The 20,754-nt window shown below is 58.1% G+C and overlaps 1 protein-coding gene across 1 annotated transcript in view; it reads right to left on the reverse strand.

The window, feature by feature from the left end:
* Window positions 1-2,096: 2,096 nt before the first annotated feature.
* Window positions 2,097-20,754, reverse strand: part of RTN4RL1 (reticulon 4 receptor like 1) — a 94,974-nt gene continuing 76,316 nt past the window's right edge. The window contains exon 6 of the mRNA XM_055256469.2: window positions 2,097-5,205. Within this exon, the coding sequence (XP_055112444.1) occupies window positions 3,881-5,205 (1,325 nt within the window). The 3' untranslated portion in view covers window positions 2,097-3,880. The remainder of the gene's footprint in view (window positions 5,206-20,754) is intronic.

The raw sequence follows: 20,754 nt of genomic DNA on the forward strand, positions 1-20,754 counted from the left end.
GCCTGTGGCCCAGGCCGACTTCCCGCAAGCGCTCCAGCTTGTTGGCACCAGGGGAGGATCTGGCTGAGCCCAGGAGGCAAGTTTCCACCATGAAACCCACTGTGGAACCGCGGCCAGGGCGCCAAGGTCGGAAACCACGCGCCCATAGACAGGCTGGGGGGCGGGCGGGAGGACGACCCCAGGTGGGGGGACCACACAGCCACTTCCACGGCAGAGTCCAGTCCCTGAGCAGGATCCCCTGGGCCGCTCCCGTACTGGGCGCGTCTCCCACGCCGTGAGCTGGGGGTGGTTTGTGGATACCCCAGACACGGTGCTGTTAGCACCTCTAGCCCTACTCCCCACGCTCTTCCCTGGACGGCTCCTCACCCTCCAAGACTCATTGGAGTGTCACCTCCGCCTGGAAGCCCTCTCTGACTGCCCCCACCCAGCTGCGCTCCTCATTTCGGGGGCCGAGGGGTGCTAACACGAGCGCCAACTCCATACCAGTTGCGAATACTTGTTTCCACATCTAGGCTCTGAGCTCCTTTTGCCCCAAGCCACGTCTTCTCATGTTTATGTTCCCAGAGCCTGGCCAGTGGCTGGACACGGAGGCCCCTGATCAGCCCTTGTTGAATGAACCATGCAGAGCCAGCCAAGCCTGGGGTCAGGGGAAGAGCTTGTGTGAAAGGCCTTAGAGACCACCAGTGGCCACCCAGCCCCTCCGACAGGGGTCAGGGGAGGAGTTTGTGTGAAAGGCCTTAGAGACCACCAGTGACCACCCAGCCCCTCCGACAGGGGTGGCTCTGTCCCTGTCGGTCCACAGTGGAGGCCTGTGTGGCAGGAGGGCGGGGAGAGAGAAGACATGACTCCCTCTGGGGGTCCGGGGAAAGTGGTGGGGGAAGACGGCAGTGGAGGGGTGGCCTCCGCCTCTGGGAAGACCACAGGAATCTGCATCTCTGTGCCCTGAACGAGACGCAAGGAGCCGGGGCTGGCGAATAGAGAAGATTTTGCCTCACCCCTGACATGTCCAGTTGCTTTGATGTCTGGGGTGATGGTGTCATCATAACTGCGTAGCATGAGCCGCTGAGTGACAAGTGATGTCGCTGCAACAGAGCTGCCTTGATTCCCCCTACCTCTTAGAGGAGAAAGCTGCTAAAAATACCTGGCGTCCTGGGCCCCCACTGCCTTGCCTCTAATAACAGTCGGCAACCAGAGACTGTGCTGTGCTTGACAGAAGTGGATCATTTATAAAACATTAGCATTTCTCGTACTGACATTTCACTTCCATATTATAGGCCTTCCTAAGTCTTTTTAAAAAAAAAATTTAATAAAGTGCTTAGACTCTTGATTTTCCCACTGAGGGCCTTGCTGTCTGAAGTTGGAAATGAAATCAACAACATAAACAACATCCTTGGGTTCTAAGGGACAGCCAGGCCCTGGCACCTCGGCCTGGGTCAGAGCCTGCAGACCACAGGGGAGCAATTGCAGGCTGAGGATACTGTGGTCTGCAGTCACTGGGCTCCCCTTTAGTGAGCGCCCCAAGCCTCGTACTGCGGAGGATTTGTCCAGCCAGGCCTGAAAACACACCTTCCTCCCTCTATCCGGGGAACCCTCTCCTTTCTCTGAAGCCAGAGAGACGTGTGCAGTCTCCAAGCCCACCCACAGCTGTCTGGGTGGGTCCCTGGCCTCCTGGAAAACCCCTTGGGCCCCAGGAACGGACTGTTCCCTTGCAGCCACCTGTCCCCACCAGCCGCCTGCCCAGCCCCCTGAGAACCAGTCACTCAGCAGCTGCTCCTGAGGCTCCCGGGAATAGGCCAGGAAGGACCCAGGACCAGCCTCCTCCGGGGAGAGCCACGGAGATGGTGCCGACGCAGGGCAGTCGGAATGTGGAAAGTGAATCATCATCTGTGCGGGAGAAGGAAGTGCCACGAAATGGAGCACTAGGGTGTGCGTGCTCTCTTGTGTCCCGCGAGTCAGTGCGCCCCTGCCCCCTGCGGCTCCTCCCACCAACAAATGTGCTGTGTTCCCAGAGCTGTGCCCGGCCAGGCTCACCCACCCACAGAAGCCCAGGATCTGCCACCTGTCAGGAATGCGGGGTTAGGAAATGAAAAACAGGGTTCTTGTCCAAGATCATTTATTGTTATTATTATTTTTCTCTCTTAATTGGATTCAGCCTTTCTGGCTCCTCACACACATCCTCTCTGGCGGGGGATTCAGGTTTGTGCAAAGCACAAAGGAGCTTGTACCCAGCTGGGCCCCCGGCCAGCAGCATGGCCGGCTTCGATCAGAGCCCCTCTTCCCTGTCCGGGCTCGCCTGCCCCAGTCCCTGCTTCTGACCCCTGAGTCCGGCCTCCCGAGCCTCTGCCTACACCCTGAGCATCCCCAGGACGGCTGGGAGGGTCTTCCGTGATGCAGAAGTGCCTGAGATGGTTCATGGAATGCCCTCATTGTTCCTCTTCTGCTAAGGCCCCCCGATGCCTCCCTCCTGCTTCCTACACAGGGCCCTTGCTGGGTCCCACGCCAAACAGCCTCAAGGACAAGTTCAGCAGCTGAGCCATGCGGGAGGCCTGGACTCAAGCCCAGAGTCTCCTTGGCCCGTCCAGACCGTCACTGACCAAACGCTAGGCTGACGACACGGTCCGACCCTTTGGACTAACACTGTGGACACTGCCTGGCCTGCTGGCTTCCAGATCCCAAAGCCCCTTCCTTCCCCTTCTCCGTCTCGCTCACCCTTGAGGCCTGGCTCCCTGACATACAATAAGCTGCTTCTCACTTCTCACCCTGAAGCCAACAGCTACGACAGCAGGGGTGACAGGGTGCTCCAGGGTGGCAGACAGGTTTGTGTTGCATATAAAAACAAGGTGATGCTCTAAATATCTAAGGATATGGGTTCCCCAAAGTGACTCTTGCTGCCTCCCCCTTCCTCACCGTCTCCGCCGACACCTTGCCCCAGGCCCTCGGGAAGCCCAGGTACCTTGGAGACTATCACTGCCAGTTTGGGATTCTAGACAAAAATTCTATCACTTTGTTCTTGCTAGAAATCACCGATACAATCCTTAGTTCAGCAAATACAGTTTTCTGTATAGTTTATAAACATGAAAAGACGCACAGTTAGGTAACGGAGTGGAAGGGGGACTGTGTATTTGTATATATATATATATATGTAGAGTGTGAATATATATAAGTGGACGTAGTTATAAAACTGCACCTTCTGTGAGAACCTCATTGCCCAGGATGAAGTTCTAGATTTCAGCCTCTGATGATCTTTCCTTTGGTAATTGGTTCTTGGACCCCAGCAGTGGGGCCTGGGTCTGCCAGGGTTGCCTGAGACATCAGGAATGAGAGGCGCTACCCCCGAGGGAGGGGCTGAAGGTGGAGTAGGGTAGAATTCAGGGCAGGGTGACTCAGTGGCCTCAGGCAAGAGCCAAGATGCCACCTGCTCGTGTGTGCCCAGACTGCTGGCCACCCAGCCTCGTGAGTGAGCCTTGTTTGTTCTTCTCTGCGTCCTTCTTTCTCCAGGAACCACGGGGCCCTCCGGACCTCTCGGAACGATCGGGATTCCACAGAGCCCCGGTGCCGCCGCCGGCAATTGTCCCACTGTTGCCAGTGGAGGATGCACTTGGAGTGCCTTTTACCACCTTGCCAGAGTGGACACTATCCGTGGGTGCTCTGCGGGGCTAGCTGGGACAGCCGGCTGAGATGCGCCAGCCCCTCCCGCCTAGGGCTGTACACTTTGGGTTTATAATCCACGTGGCAGGGTCCAGACGTCCAGACAGCAGCCGAAGCCTCTACCAGCCTTTTCCTGAAACCCAGCAGATCTTCCACTTGTTAAAAAAAGAAGAAAATAAATTCTGTTCCTTGGTGGACATGTGGCAGTGCTGGGTGCTGACGCCCTGGGTCCTCAGCGGAGAGTGACTGCCAGCCCCAGTGTCCAGGCCAGGAGGGAGGCCCCCAGGGAACTGGCCGAGGAGGCCTGCTGCACCCCGCTGGGGGCACGGATGGGGGTCCTGCGGGCACACTTGCCCTTCCTCTTGGGCCGGGCCGTGGGCATGATGTCGAAACTGAACTTGTGCTGGTAGTCTGGGGCATAGTCTGGCAGCTCGGGGGCCTGTTTCCCGGCGCCCGCCTTAGAGATCTGATTGCGGTTCCTGTGGCTGGTGCAGTTCTTGCCCGGCTTCCTGTGGCCGGGCCGGGAGCCAGGCGGGTGGCCGTGCGGGTGGCCCTTGCTCCTGGTGGGGCCGTGGGGTGAGTGGTGCTCCTTGCGGGCAGCCCTGTCGGTGGTGGTGAGCGTGTGTGACTTGATCTGGTGCGGGGACGCTGGTCCCGTGCAGTTCCGGAAGTCCTCGGCCCTCAGCAGCTTCAGGTCCTGGCCGTGCCGCAGCGCGGGGGACACGCAGGGGACAGCGGAGCTGGAGCCCCGGAACCTCTGCAGCCATTCCCACAGGGAGCGCGCGCGACAGCCGCAGTCCCAGGGGTTGCCGTTGAGGCGCAGGAACTCCAGGGCCCCCAGCGGGGCCAGGCACTCGCCCTGCAGCTCCGAGAGGCTGTTGTTGAAGAGGAAGAGGGTGGTCAGCCTGCGGAGGTCGTGGAAAGCCTTGTGGTGGACCCACTGCAGCTGGTTCTCGTGCAGCAGCAGACGGTCCAGGTTCACCAGGCCTCGGAAGGTGCCCGGGCCCAGACTCCACAGCTTGTTCCCGTGGAGGAACAGGTGGCTGAGGTTGACCAGGTCCACGAAGATGTCGTCCTGGAGGTACTCGATGTGGTTGTCCTGCAGGTAGAGGTACTGCAGGCTGTGCAGGCCGCCAAAGACGCCGGCCGGCAAGGCGCTGAGCCCGCACTTGTAGAGGTAGAGGGCGTGAAGCTTCACCAGGCCCTGGAAGGTCTCGGGCGCCAGCGTCCGCAGCTGCCGATTGTCGCCGAGGTCCAGCTCCTCCAGGTGCACGAAGCCGTCGAAGGTGCTGGGGTGGATGTAGGTGATGTTGTTCGAATAGATCCACAGGGTGACCATGGCGGGGCTGAAGCGGCCGGGCTGGAGGAGGCTGATGCGGTTGTTCTGCAGGAAGACGCGCTCGCTGTCCACGGGGATGCCCTCCGGGATGGCTGCAAAGTTGTGCGCCTGGCAGCTGACCGTCATGGGCGCCGGGTAGCACACACAGTCCCGTGGGCAGCCACCACCCAGGGGCAGCTCCGCAGCTACCAGCAGCAGCAGCAATTCCACACAGCACCCTGGCAGGGAGAGAGAGCACAGCCAGGTCAGGGGCCGTGCAGGTGAGGACTGGCACCGCACCTCCGGTGCCCGCCGGGGCCGCATCCTCGTCTCGGCTGAGCTCAGTGAGAGCCTAGCCTCTGGCTGGAGCAAGGCCAGGGTCAAGGCCCAGCCTGGAACCCGTCGGGGACGAGAGGCCTCCCCTCCTTGGTGACCCACTTCTGCTGGGCTGGGAGGTGAGTCTGGGGTGAAGGCCCCAATCATCCCCACACCTCCTTAGTTCCACCCCACAGCTGCTGAGCCCCAGCCCCACCTGCTCCAGCTCTGCCACACTGCTGGGGTGGAGGCCATGACCCAGGGACACAGCCGTCAGCCTCCTGCTCTCCTGCTAGCTGTGCCGCTGGTTGTTGTCATCTGCGCTCACGGATATTGGGAAGGGCTCTTGCTCTAATACAGTAAATATCTCATGTAGAGTCCTGAAGAATCTCTATTTATTTATTTTTATTTTTTATTGAATTTAATTTTTTTTTTTTTGAACGGAGTCTCACTCTGTTGCCCAGGCTGGAGTGCAGTGGTGGGATCTCGGCTCACTGCAATCTCCGCCTCCAGGGTTCAAGTGATTCTCTGCCTCAGCCTCCTGAGTAGCTGGGATTATAGGTGCACACCATCACGCCCAGATAGTTTTTCTATTTTTAGTAGAGACAGGGTTTCTCCTTGTTGGCCAGGCTAGTCTCGAATTCCCCACCTCAGGTGATCTGCCCGCCTTGGCCTCCCAAAGTGCTGGGATTACAGGTGTGAGCCACCGCACCTGCCCAGAATCTCTTTATTTAAATCATTCCCAATCACAAGCAGAGCATGCATGCGTGGCACCAAAGTTCACCTCAAATAATGTCTCCTTTACATTTACGGTGTCTTCACATCCTCAAAACATACAGGCCACACCCCTTCTAAGCCTCAGTTTCCTCATTTCTGAAATACAGACATGGCCGGGCGCGGTGGCTCACACCTGTAATCCCAACACTTTGGGAAGCCGAGGCAGGCAGATCACCTGAGGTCAGGAGTTCAACACCAGCCTGTCCAACATGGTGAAACCCCGTCTCTACTAAAAACACAAAAATTAGCCGGGTGGCTACTCAGGAGGCTGAAGCAGGAGAATCGCTTGAACCTGGGAGGCGGAGGTTGCAGTGAGCTGAGATTGCACCACTGCACTCCAGCCTGGGTGACAGTGAGACTCTGTCTCAAAAAAATAATAATAAATAAAATAAAATAAAGGCCAGGCACGGTGGCTCACACCTGTAATCCCAGCACTTTGGGAGGCTGAGGCAGGTGGATCACAAGGTCAGGAGATCGAGACCATCCTGGCTAACACAGTGAAACCCTGTCTCTACTAAAAATACAAAAAAATTAGCCGGGCGTGGTGGTGGCACGCACCTGTAGTCCCAGCTACTCGGGAGGCTGAGGCAGGAGAATAGCGTGAACCCAGGAGGTGGAGCTTGCAGTGAGCTGGGATCGTGCCACTGCACTCCAGCCTGGGCGACAGAGCGAAACTCCATCCCAATAAATAAATAAATAAATAAAATACAGACAATAGCAGTTCTCCCTGGCAGAGCTGTGTGGATGTCCTGAGAGGGCACCTGTCTGTGAAGGCCTGGGGGTGGCACCAGCTGTCAGGTGGAGGCTGCCCCAATCCCGGCCCACCTTCTGGCCACTCCCCTCTCCCACCTCGCTCCAGCTCCCAGGCTGTGGCTGCAAAACCAGGTCTTGCCTCTCAACTGTCCAGAGAGTTTCCTCTGTAGCTTCCCTCTAATTGGGCATTAATTAGGCATTCGTTAATGGATCCTTAAAATAATTTATTTTCGGATGTGTCCAGCCTGTGGTCGGATAATAGCCCCGCGCTCATTATTGGTGCAGCCTCATTACGGACGGTCGTCATTACCTACCTTTTTCCAGGGTCCCAGCTGCCCCAGGCGGCCGGGCAGGCGCGCCGAGGTGGGGGGGCCGGCTCCAGGCCTCCAGGCCCCAACCCTCGAGGGCCAGGCAGCCATCTCCTCCCTACCCAGCTAGCCTCCGGCCCCTTTGCTTCTAGCTTTCCAGCCAGACCTCGTGGGAGAGCCGGGGCGCCCGGGGCAGCTGAGTCTCTGCGGCAGCTGTGCCCAGAGCTTGTGGGATGAGAGAACCAACCCTGTGGCCACTCTCGGGCCAGCCCTGCTCCCGGCCTCGTGCCGCTGCCTGTCCAGGCTCCCGGCCCAGCAGGCCTCACCGCCACTGTCACCCCCTCGTTCCTGGCAGAAACAGCGTCGTAAATAAGTGACAGCTCCCAGCTGTTGGGAGTTATGGGCTCCCAGAGAGTGGCAGCTGCTTCCCGTCCCCTGTAATCACCCGGCTTCGACTGAACATTTCCAACACATAAAAATCATCGTACATAATTTGTTTTTTTTGCATAATTGGGCTCGGTTGCGAATTCAGAGGAATTATGACTTCAGTTGTGGCGGTGGCACGGCTTCAAGGACCCTTTATGGGCCAAGCCGTGCTCTCTGCAGTGACTTCAGTCCCACCCAGTGCACAGCCCGTAGGCTGGGCTGAGGCTGCTGCTGTTTCCCCCTCCTACCTCAGTTTCCCCTCCTACCACGCATAGGAGATGATGGCAGTGTCCACCGTCTCCACTTGGAGGCTCAGATCTGGCTTCCAGCCCCTGCTGCCTGCCTCCATCTGCCCAAGGAGACCCAGCCTGCAGGGGGAGGCAGGGGTGTGAGTGGGGAGGAACCTGGGCTCCAAACCCCACTTGACTTTTGGGAAGCCTGCCCACTGCCTGAAGCCTCCACACCCAAGGCTCGGAGGGGGCCCCAACCCACACCAGCTGCACCTTCCACAGAGCCGACACTCCCCGTCTCTCTCAGCTCACACTCCTCACCCCTGCTCGGCTGCTATCCTCCAGGAAGGTGCTTCCCGCACCTGTAGGAAGCTTCCTCCCCCAGGGAGCGGCCCCACTCTGCCACCCGGAGGGAGCCAGGGTGCCCCTCCTAGCTCAAGGGTGTTCATGGTATTCACTGCTTCTCATCCCACATCTCAGGCTTTTGGGGACGGGGCCACAGCCAGGCCATTCTGCAAAGACAAAGCCATTTCGTCCCTCGGGCTGCAGCAAGAGAGGCCTCGCGGCAGGGGGACGGGGTGATATGTGTCCGGCTTAGCGCTAATCCCGCTCGACATTTGCACAGCTTACTGGAGTTACAAAGTGCTTCTGCTCACACTGCCCCGAGCCTCAGAACTACCCTGTGTGCTGGGGTGTGGGGAGCCCTCCTCCACCTGCTGTGTGGCTAGCTCTGTAAGGCCCAGGATGCAGATCTCTGAAACGACGCCCGGAGAAGCTAATAGGGGTCCCACGGAGAGACATTTCCCCGTCAGACACAAAGCAGGTGCCTCCAAGGGTTGTCGGGGAACAGGGGAAACCGGGCAAGGACCCCAGTTTAGGTGAAAAAGCCAAATGGCTCCCAAATCCAGGAGTGGGCTTGGTACGTGGCTTGTGGGTGTGCCGTGGGTGGGAGGGGTCAGAAAGCAGGGGTGAAGACCCAGGGCAGGAACCCTCCTGCCCCTCCTCTGAGAGGGCTCCAGGCTTGGCGCAGGGCTCACATTCCCTGTCTCAAGGAAGAGCAAGCCATTGTATCAGGGGCCTGGGGGCGGGGCCCGGGCAACAAGCCACAGGCACCAGTGTGGGCAGCCCCTCCCGTCCCAGTGCCTGAGGATGGTGGAGGGCCCCCTTGGGGGCCAGGCCTGGGGGAATCCGGGCCCCGGGGAGTGCTCACCGACTTTCGGTACTGCCCAGATGCAGGGGACCCATGCCAGGGAAGCTGTCCTTCCAGGTACCCCCACCCCTCCTCCTGGGGAGTGGGGATGTCTCGGCTGAGTGCTTCTGCACCCTGGAAGTTGGGTCCCATCTCCAAGACCTGGACCAGCTCTCCCAGCAGGCCCCGCCGCCTCCGGTACCCCCTGCCAGCGCCAGTGGATGCCCCAGTCTTGGACTGTCCCCCTGCTGGGTTTCTCCCAGGGAGGCTGGCACAGCATTGCCACGGCTCCTCCTGTGCCCCTCCATGCAGCCCTTGGGAGCCCCGACCCACTGATTGCCTGATTAATGTACTAACAATGAGGCCCGCGCCTTTGCGGTGCATTTTAAGATTGCAAATTAGCAGGGATCAGTCTCTGTGGAGGAGCCCTGCACCACCCCCCCACCAGCCTCCTCGTCCCTCCTGGGTGGGGCAGGGGTGGCTCTGCCAGAGGGGGCTGAGGAGAGCAAGGCCGGGCCTCCCCCAGAGCTCCCCCAAGCTTTCTCTGGGGTGTCCCCCTGCTCCTCCTCTCCTCCAGGGGCATGCACTCCTCTGAATGCTCAGCTATCCCCAAACCTCCCGGCCTCCCACACTCCTCAGCTCACCCGCATCTCTGAAGCCTCATTCATTCTCTCCTCCATTCAACATTTGCTGCCTGAGCCCCGGGGTGTTGGGGGTGCCAGTGGGGAGGGCCCAGAATGAGTGGGTGGGGGGACACGGGGGATCCTCATGGCTCACTAGCAGATGGGGGCTCCCAAGAGCAGGCAGTCTGGCCAGGTGCTAGGGCCCAGGGTAGGCCCCTAGAGGTGTGTGTGGGAAGTGGGGGTGCTCAGGAAAGACTCCTGCCATCCCTGTGCCACCTGCCAACATTGTTCCGTCACCTCCTGGAGTATGAATCTGGGAACCAGGGAGAAGGGTCCCTGCCTCACAGGGTTGCCTTAGGATTCCAGCCAGCAGAGAGGAGGCAAGGAGAGCTGGGGTTGTGTTCAGGTCCTCCTTTCTGCAAATCCCCAAGGCCCTGCTTGCTGGGCAGGGAGCATGGGGGCAGCTCAGGTGAGTGGCCTGATCATGGGAAGCCACCCTACCCAGTCCACTCAGCAGCCCCAGATGTGCCTATGAGTTGTCCTGTGAGGCCAGACCTGCCGGGATGGGTGGGAAGGGAAAGGCAATGGCCACAGCCCGTGCAAAGGCCCTGCAGTGGGAAGGGGGCGACATGCCCCTTCCTATCCTGGCTCTGCCTCTTGGGCTGTAAGTACACAGAGCTTCCAAGGAGGCTGTAACCTCAGTTCAGCTGGGCTGGGGGAACACAGAGCCGGGATGGCCAGAGATCTCCCCACTGGGACCAGCCCTGACAGGGCCCTTGCCCCAGGCCCAGGCCAGCCAGCCACAGCCAGCCACTGCGGAGGGCACTCTGCAGCTTCCCAGCCCCTGGAAGCAGGACAGGACCAACCAAGGCGGACCCAGCCCTAACTGTGTACCGGAGTCCTCAGGACAGCCCCCGTTTCACAAAGGAGGAAACGAGGAACGCCGGGGGAAGGCACCGGCCACGGCACAGGCCTCACCCAGCTGACTGCAAGTACAGGGCTCTGCCCCCAGCTCCACCCTGCACGTGGTGGGCAGAGCATCCTCCACGAAGGGCTGGTTGGCCCTCGTAGGCCCCAAGGCCTCGAGCTGCTCACCCCAACCTGCCAGCACCGAAGGGACTGCGCCTCCCTGTGCCAGAGCAGGGGTGGCCCCATGGGCTAGCATCCACGCAGCCCCCTGGGCAGGGCCATGGGGCTCTCTGAGTCTTGGAGACGGGTCAGATCCCTCTGGCTCTGCAGCCCTCTTTCTGTCCCCCTCCCCGCTTTCCCAGCCCTGGCAGATTGGCAGATGCTCCTCTCTACGCCAATCGATGCTAACCCAATGCTCTCTGCTGGTCAGATAACAGCCTCAGGCCAGGCCGGCTGCACTTGGGGCTGCTGGCACCTTGGGCTACTTGGCACTGTCCCTCCATGCTGCACCCAAGCACAGGCCACTTCCTGGTGGGCCCATCACCCCTCCCCAGCCCCGCCTGGAGCCTGGCTCAGCCCTGGAGACATGGAAGCCAGCCAGTGCACAGCTGGGCTTCCCTCGTCCTATTGCTGGACATGGGGCGTGGGGTGTGCAGGATGGGGAGGGGCTCCTTGTCCATGGCATAGGGCATTGGAAAGAGCACAAGCTTTGGAGCCAGAGAGACCTGAGTTTGAATCCTACCTCCCCTATTTTTTTTTTTAAAGACACGATCTTGCTCTGTCGCCCAGGCAGGAGTGCAGTGGCAAAATCATAGCTCACTGCAACCTCAACCTCCCGGGCTCAGGAGATCCTCCCACCTCAGCCTCCCAGACAGCTTGGAATACAGGCCCACACCACCACGCCCAGTGAAGTTTTTATTTTTTGTAGCAATAGGGTCTCATTGTGTTCCCCAGGCTGGTCTTGAACTCCTGGGCTTGGCCTTACAGACGCGAGCTACCTCGCCTGGCCCCGGATCCTCAACTTAACCGGTGTGTCCCCACGCTTGTGTGAGCCTCATCTTCCTCACCTGCAAAATGGGGCAGTCATTTAAAGCTCTAGCATGGCCCTCTCATCTGCGGACGTCGGCCTCCCCCACATCTCCATCTGTCACACGAAAGCCTCCCAAACCGAGCTCTGCTCTTCCCCCACAAGGCTCCTCCGCTCGCATATAATCCATCTCATCAGACGCAGTGCCTTCGTTTCGGCTTCTCCGGCCAAACACCTTAGAAATATTTCAGACGGAGTCTCGCTCTGTCGCCCAGGCTGGAGCGCAGTGGTGCGATCTCAGCTCACTGCAACTTCCAACCTCCTGGGTTCAAGTGATTCTCCTGCCTCAGCCTCCTGAGTAGCTGGGATTACAGGCGCCCACCACCACACCCAGCTAATTTTTGTATTTTTAGTAGAGACAGTGTTTCGTCATGTTGGCCAGGCTGGTCTCAAACTCCTGACCTCAGGTGATCTGCTCACCTTGGCCTCCCAAAGTTCTGGGATTACAGGCATGAGCCACCGTGCCCGGCCAACTTCAAAATGTATTCAGCAACTATCCACTTCTCATGGCCACCACCCTAGTCTGGGCAACCATATTGCAATAGCTTCCTGAGTGGTCCCTCTGCCCCACCCTCGCCCCTGTATCTCATCTAACACAGTAGCCAGGGAGATCCAGCAAAAGTCTGTTAGAAAATGACACTCCTCTGCTCACCCCTCCATGGCTCCCATCTCGCCCAGTAAGGTCCCTCCAAGTCTGTTCTGTGGCCCAGAGACCCCGCTGGATCTGAGCTGCCACCCGCTCCTTCCCTTCCCAGCCGCAGTGGCCTCCCTGATGCCCCCTATTCATGCCAGGGATGCTCCACCTCTAGCCTTTTGCACGTGCTGTTCCCTCTGCCTGGAGCACTTCCCAGAGTGTCTGGGGGACTCCTGCCCTCATCTCACCATTTGCAGCTGTCCCTGCCTCTTCCTCAGGTGCCCCAAGTCCCCTGAGGCCTGTCTGAGCAGCCTGGTTATTTTTTTATTTTTTATTTTTTTGAGACGGAATCTCACTCTATCGCCCAGGCTGGAGTACAGTGGCACAATCTCGGCTCACTGCAACTTCCACCTCCTGGGTTCAAGCGATTCTCTTGCCTCAGCCTCCTGAGTAGCTGGGATTACAGGCACCCGCCACCACGCCTGGCTAATTTTTGTATTTTTAGTAGAAACGGGGTTACACCATGTTGGCCAGGCTGGTCTTGAACTCCTGACCTCTTGATCCACCGCCTCGGCCTCCCAAAGTGCTAGGATTACAGGTGTGAGCCACCGCCCCCGGACTTTTTTAAAAAAAAAATAGAGATGGGGTTTCACTATATTGACCAGGCTTGTTTCAAACTCCTGGCCTCAAGCAATCCTGCCGCCTGGGCCTCCCAAAGTGCTGGGATAACTGTTGTGAGCCACTGCGCCCGGCCACCCTGTTTCACTTTACCCCACAGCATTCCCCCTCTTCTAATACACTACATGATTTCCTGATTTTTCTTATTGACTTTCCATCTCTTTTCACTGAGTGTATGTTGACTCCGTGAGGACGGTGGTTTTGTCTGCTGTGTTCTCTGCTGTGCCCTCAGGGCCCAGAACACTGGCATCCAGCAGGTGCCCTGTCACAATGGCTGGATGAAGGAAGAAGCTTTCTGAGTCAGCAGGGGGACTGGCAGGTGCTGCTCAGGAAGCCCCAGGCCCGGGGCCTGGCTCCCAGCACGTGCTCCATAAACAGAGCGGTGCTTACCCAAAGCGAGGAGCCTCAGGGCCTCCAGAGTAAGAGCAGAGACTAGGCCCTGGCTCTATCCTGAGGCTCCCTGGTCAATCACAGAGGTGACACACGGTGAGGAGAGTTCTGGGAAGGAGGATCCAGCGCCAGGCCAGCCAGAGGCCCAGGGCAGGGTGACCAGGGCAGGTTTGCCTGGGACAGAGGGGTTTTCCAGGATGTGTGGGACTTTCACTGCTAAAACCAGGACAGTCCCAAACCAACCAACCAACCAACCAGCACAGGTCAGTCATCCAGGTCATTCAGGTCAGGCACATCCAAGGCATGTGCCTCCCTCAACAACAAAAACCTCTGAATGCAGGAAGGCACGAGGCATGCGTCTTCTGAAACACCATGCGTCCTGTTCAGTCCCTGCAGCCGGGAGGCCAGCCTGGGCCCAGACTGAGCCTGTGCGTGGCGTGTGTACCTGTGTGTCATGTGCATGTATACGTGTGTGCACGTGTGTCTGTGAGCGTCTCTGTGTGAATGTGTGTGTGTGCACGGGGTCTGTGTGTGTCTCTGTATGAATGTGTGTATGTGTGCACGGGGTCTGTGTGCATCTCTGTGTGAATGTGTGTGTGTGTGCATAGGGTCTGTGTGCATCTATGTTGAATGTGTGTCTGTGCACATGTGTCTGTGCGTCTGTGTGAATGTGTCTGTGTGTGCACGTGTGTCTGTGTGCATCTCTGTGAATGTGTGTGTGTGTGCACGGGGTCTGTGTGCATCTCCATGTGAATGTGTGTGTGTGTGCACGGGGTCTGTGTGCGTCTCCGTGTAAATGTGTGTGTGTGCACGGGGTCTGTGTGTGTCTATGTTGAATGTGTGTCTGTGTGCATGGGGTCTGTGTGCGTCTCTGTGTGAATGTGTGTGTGTGTGTGCATGGGGTCTGTGTGCGTCTCCGTGTGAATGTGTGTGCACGGGGTCTGTGTGCGTCTCCGTGTGAATGTGTGTGTGTGCACGGGGTCTGTGTGTGTCTATGTTGAATGTGTGTCTGTGTGTACAGGGTCTGTGTGCGTCTCTGTGTGAATGTGTGTCTGTGTGCACGGGGTCTGTGTGCATCTCTGTGTGACTGTGTATCTCTGCCTGCACGTGTGTCTGCGCATGCATGCTTGTGTGCTCGTGTACTCGTGAGGGCCTGTGTTTACATCTGTGTGCACAGCTGAGTGCATGTGCAAAGCCGATGCATGTGTGTGAATACACAGGTATGCACACAGAAACACATGCCTGTCTCGGGACTGTGGATAGGGTAGCGGCCCTGCCCCCTTCACCCTGCAGCGTGCCTCGCTCACCCTCCTGAAAAGGGAGCGGGGCCCTCGTCTGAGCAGAGCCACCCATCCCAGGTCTTATCTCGGCACTGGCTCTGGCTTTGCCTTCAACTCCCGCCCTCCTCCCGACACGCTGAATTATGTACCCACTCCAGGTCCCTCCAGCACGCCAGGCTCTCTCTCAGCTGAGAAGTGGGCGGCCCCTTATTGGAATAGCCTTTCAGCTTTCATCTGCCTCCCTGGGCCCCTGGAGCAGGCCTGGCTGGGAATGCCGTGCTAATTAGGCCGCCGCATTCTCAGGGGGCCTTGTCGGAGCAACCCCCAGCTCCCCAACCCTCTGCCCATCAGGTCTCCGGTCTCCTTGCTGTGAAGGTCTCACATGGGGCGGGGGTTGGAGGCTGGCACACTGACAGCTCTGGACCCACGTACTGCCCAGGCTTGAGACCGGCCCCCGTGGCAGCACATTGCAGTGGGATGACCTTAGGCCAGTCACTCAGTCCTGAGGTCTGGGAACTGCGGGTCAGAGCAGCTGGCTCCTCGGGTGCACTCAGTGGGACTGTGCGCCTGAACTGCTCAGCCCAGTGCTGGTTGTACGGGTGGCCCTCCCTAAGCCGTGATGATTACGTTACTTCTAGGGTTACCAGAGGGAGCTGCCCCCACTCCTGCTTAGGGCTCTCCCAACTTCCAGCAGGCCCTGGACCCTGGATTTCACTCCGCCCACCCTGATGCACCCAACCCGCTGCAGAAAGACCTGGCATATCAGATGCCGAGAAGGGGCTTTAGCCCAGGGCTGAGGGTCCGTGCCAGGCTACAACTGCAGGTGGAAACAGCGCCCTGACCTCTCTACTCGGCCCTCTCTCCCCATCGACCCAGCCCCACCTGGTCCTGGCAGTGCTCTGCAGGAAGCCTAGGGCCTGTGGCCTCTACTTCCACCTCCTGTAGCCCCTGCTTTCCAGGGCTCATAAAATGTGTCCTGTTATGCAAATTTGTTCCCAGGTTTGGGGGCCCCAGAACCTGAGTTGTGGCAGCGCAGACTCCAGGGCTGAAGGCTGAGGGCTTCTGAGAGCTTGTCCTTCCCAGGAGGTTTCAGTGAAGGCTCTGGGCCCTGCGTCTGAGCGTGGCACCTTGTGGAGCCAACTGCCCCTCCCCCAAAGCTACAGCAAATTGTTGACCACCCACTGCCGGACAGGCAGACAGGCAGGCGGACAGGCGGACAGGCAGACAGGCAGACAGGCAGGCGGACAGGCAGACACCGGCGGATGGGTGGACAGGTGGACACAGGCGGACAGGCGGACGGGCGGATGGTCCCACCAAGTCCCCAGTGATACCATAGGTGTGTTTAGTGGGGCGGGGGTTACCTCTGTGGCGATGGGACTGTCCTCAGTGGCATATGTCTGTTTGTGATGCCTGCCTGGGGGTCCAGGAGGGGTGTGAGGGGGAGGGCGTGGGGTGGGGACCTACTGTTTTCTTTTCTTTTCTTTTCTTTTTTTTTTTTTTGAGACAGTCTCAGTCGCCCAGGCTGGAGTGCAGTGGCGTGATCTCGGCTCACTGCAAGCTCCGCCTCCCGGGTTCACGCCATTCTCCTGCCTCAGCCTCCCGAGTAGCTGGGACTGCAGGCACCCACCACCACACCTGGCTAATTTTTTTTTTTGTATTTTTAGTAGAGACGGGGTTTCACTGTGTTAGCCAGGATATTCTCCATCTCCTAACCTCGTGATCCGCCTGCCTTGGCCTCCCAAAGTGCTGGGATTACAGGCGTGAGCCACCGTGTCCGGCCTAATTTTTGTATTTTTAGTAGAGACGGGGTTTCACCATGTTGGCCAGGCTGGTCTCCAACTCCTGACCTCAGGCGATCCGCCTGCCTCGGCCTCCCAAAACGCTGGGATTACAGGCGTGAGCCACAACACCTGGCCAGGGCCCACTGTTCTTGAAGGCCCTGGTGCTGGGCAGGCCAAGTTGTCAACAATGCAAAACAGGAGCTGGGAGCCTGCCTTTGAGAAGCAGGTGCAGAATGCCCTGCCAGGGCCCTTGTTCCCCAGGCCCGACGAGCCGCCCCTTCCCTGCGATCAGTGAAAGGCATTCAGAACCGGCACCTAGAGCTCTGAGCGCAGCCCAGATCCTGTCCGTCACCCGGTTCTGAATCTATCCCCACTCCTTCATTCACGAGAGTGACTGAGCTCCGGGCTTGCTTCCACGGCAGCAAGAGGCTCGGCTCCTTCCCTCCTGGGGCCTACATTCTCCTGGGGATGCAGTCAAACTAAAGGAACCAGATAAGCCCCAAATGATAGATCATGGTAAATGCTGGCGACAAAAAGGGTTGAGATAGAGACAAAGGAAGGGACCTATCTTAGCTGTGTGCTCTCAGAGGGCCTCCCTCCCTGGGCGACTTCTGTATTGAAACCTAAAAGGTAAGAAGGAGCTGAGGAACAGCGTTCCAGGCAGAGGGCACAGCAGGTGCAAAGGCCCTGGGGCAGGACTGAGCTTGGCCTGGACGAGGGCAGAGGGGCAGGAGATGGGGTCAGAACAGCGGGAGCCAGGCCTCGTATGGCCTGAAACGCCATAGGAAAGGGTTTGGATCTCATTCTGGGTATGATGAGAAGTCACTGAAGAGCCCGGGGTGGGAGCTACAGGGTAGGGTTTGGATTTGGGAGGTTGCATTTGGAGGGTGAGTTGAGGGGGAGCCAGGAGGGAGGCCTGTGGCCGTGAGAGACCTCGGGGGCCTGAAGACGGCAGAGGCCATGGAGACAGACAGTGCTGAATGGACTAGACAGATGCCAGGATGGGGCCGGACAGGACACACTGACAGATCAGGGTGAGGGAGGCGATGGGGGCCACGGGGCGGCTTCCCAAGTCTATTCCAGATGATGGAGAGGATGAGGGTATCACTATGAGACTGGAGGAATGAAACAGGAAAACGGGCTCGGGGCAGCCAGGGCACAGCGGGGGGACGCATAAGGTCTGAGAAGCCTTAGAGAGATGTTTAGTTGGCCGCAGCTGGATGTACGAAACTGAAGCCCAGAGGTCAGCTGAGCTGTCGGCACACAGCGGGAGTGTAACTCGCTGGGAATGAAGCCGGGGCAGCAGCTCACGCCTGGAATCCCAGCACTTTGGGAGGCTGAGGCAGGTGGATCGCTTGAGTTCAGGAGTTTGAGACCAGCCTGGTCAACATGGTGAAACCTCATGTCTACTAAAAATACAAAAATCAGCCAGGTGTGGTGGCTCACGCCTGTAATCCCAGCTACTCAGGAGGCTGAGGCACGAGAATCGCTTGAAACCCCAAAGCAGGGGTTGCAATGAGCCGAGGTCGCACCACTGCACTCCAGCCTGGGCGACAGAGTGAGACACAGTCTCCAAAAAAAAAAAAAAAAAAAATGCTACTTGGCAACATCGTAAGACTCGTTCTCTCTCTGTCTCTCTTTCTGTGTGTGTGAAAGTAAGTTTGTTAAGAAAGTAAAGGAATTAAAGAATAGCTACTCCACGGCCGGGCGCGGTGGCTCACGCCTGTAATCACAGCACTTTGGGAGGCCGAGGCGGGTGGATCACAAGGTCAAGAGATTGAGACCATCCTGGCTAACACAGTGAAACCCCGTCTCTACTAAAATTACAAAAATTAGCCGGGCGTGGTGGCGGGCGCCTGTAGTCCCAGCTACTTGGGAGGCTGAGGCAGGAGAATGGTGTGAACCCGGGAGGCGGAGCTTGCAGTGAGCCGAGATCGCGCCACTGCACTCCAGCCTGGGCGACAGAGTGAGACTCCGCCTCAAAAAAAAAAAAAAAAAAAAATTAAATTATATAACAAAAAATAGTAAACACACAGGATTGAGGCTTTTCGCAACACAATACTTTTGGGCAGGGGAAAGAAGGAGTCAGCCAAGGAGAAGGAATGGCCAGTAAGGTGAGAGGAAACCAGGAAAGTGTGGCTTTATCAAAGCCACAAAGTTGTTGTTGTTGTTGTTGTTTTTTGGGACAGAGTCTCGCTCTGTCGCGCAGGCTGGAGTGCAGTGGCGTGATCTCGGCTCACTGCAACCTCTGCCTCCGCGTTCAAGCGATTCTCCTGCCTCAGCCTCCCGAGTAGCTGGGACTACAGGCATGCGCTACCATGCCCGGCTAATTTTTGTGTTTTTAGTAGAGACGAGGTTTCACCACATGTTGGTCAGGCTGGTCTCAAACCCCTGACCTTGTGATCCGCCCGCCTCGGCCTCCCAAAGTGCTGGGATTACAGGCGTGAGCCACCGTGCCCGGCCCGAAGCCACAAAGTTTTTCAGGAACGGGGACAATCAACTGTGACGAGGACTGCCGAGGACTAAAGTGAGGACAGAGAAGCGCCCACTGATTTGGCGACTTGGAGGCCACTGGAAAGTTCTTTCCTGGCAGAAAGGCGGAGGCAGAAGGCATATGGAGTGGGATGAAGATCGAATGTGAGTGAGGTGGGGGAGCCAGGACAGGCAGGGGCGTGCTGAGATCACGAGGGACTCAGATTCCTAATGGCTCAGGGACAGCAGGACAGCTGAGGTTCTGCTCCAGGACCTGGGCCAAGAGGGCACCCTCTACCCAGAAAGCTGCTGCTCTCCTAGCAGAAGGGAAAGACCTGTGGACGTGGCCCTTGCCCTTTTGTTCCAAGCGACACATGTCTCTCCTGCTCACATTTCATTGGTCAAAGTAAGTCACGGGGCCCAGCTGCCATCATGGACGAATACCCCCAGGGGAGTTTGGGGAACCGTGAATATCTGTGAGCACCCAGAGACCACGCTGCATGACGTTTTGCCATGAGGGGCAGCGGAGAAATGGGGCAGGACCTGGAGGGGCATGGGTCAGGGGAGGTTGGGTTTTTGTTTTTTTTTCTTGACATGGAGTCTTGCTCTGTTGCCCAGGCTGGAGTGCAGTAGTGAGATCTCGGCTCACTGCAACCTCTGCCTCCCGGGTTCAAGTGATTCTCCTGCCTCAGCCTCCTGAGTAGCTGGGATTACAGGCGCCCACCACCATGCCCAGCTAATTTTTGTACTTTTAGTAGAGATGGGGGTTTTACCATGTTGGCCAGGCTGGTCTCGAACTCCTGACCTCAGGTGATCCACCCACCTCGGCCTCCCAAAGTGCTGGGATTACAGGTGTGAGCCACCATGCCCGGCCCCAGCCTGGTTGTTTTTTAAATGGAAGAAACTCGAGCCTGTTCACATGCTGACAGCATGACTCAGGAGGAGACAGAGAAACTGATGCAGGAGGAGTGAGAAGCAGGAAGAATATGAGATGCGGAGCTTAGAGGGATCCGAGCTGGGACGGGCTGGAAAATGGACTACATGGAGGTGATGATGGAGCTTGCCTCTGGGGGCTTCTGTTCTCTCCATGAAGAAGGGGTCCTCAGCTGAGGTAGGGACGAGGGCGGGAGTCTGAGGAGAAGGAGGACAGGACGGAACAGGCCTTCCCTGTAGTGGGTGGGTAATACCCTAGTCACATGGGAGGCCGGCGGAGGGCACCTCTGGGCGGTGGGGAGGGGAGGTATGGAGCACTTCAAGTGAAACCGGTCACCCCGCCTCTGCGGCTCCCTCTGGTGATACTCGCTGCTGGTATAGTGGGAGGCAGAGAAGGGTTCACCCAGGGCTGGGTTTTCCAGCGGGTACTGCAGAGTCAAGGAAAGATGAGAAAGTTGAAGGTGTTTGCAAACAGAAGTTTCCGGCGCCTGCCGGCCCAAACTCTGCCCAGGTTCTCGCCTCAGGCTGGGCTACTGGGGCTGTGTGGCCCCCTCCAATTAGGTCTGATCAGATACCCAGTTCCTGGTCTCTACGAGCAGACACATCTTTCCTATGTCTGCAGGACAGGATGCTATGGAAATTTGAGGCTCTTTTTGGCCCCTCAGCCACCAAACCTGCTTCCTCTGAGAGCTCTCCGTTTACGTAAATGAGCTATTCCCCCCCAGTCGGAGCTGACGGGCTCGAACTCACTTCCCCAGCCTCAAAAGACCCCGGCTGGGCTCTGCCCCTCAACACGCCTACCCTAGACTGAACTAGCAGTCAGAGACGCAAGTAACCAGGAAACAGGCGGGATCCATGGCCGTGGCAAAGCCATCGGGGACTGGCAACCGGCGGGAACATTGGAGGTGCAAATGGAGGTGTCTTTGCCCTCACTAGGGGCACCTGCTCCTGCCTGTGGAGCCCACAAGGTGCTGTGAGTTACCTAAGAGCCTTGAAATAAGAC

This window comes from Symphalangus syndactylus, chromosome 20, assembly GCF_028878055.3.
Source record: "Symphalangus syndactylus isolate Jambi chromosome 20, NHGRI_mSymSyn1-v2.1_pri, whole genome shotgun sequence".
Lineage (NCBI taxonomy): Eukaryota > Metazoa > Chordata > Mammalia > Primates > Hylobatidae > Symphalangus > Symphalangus syndactylus.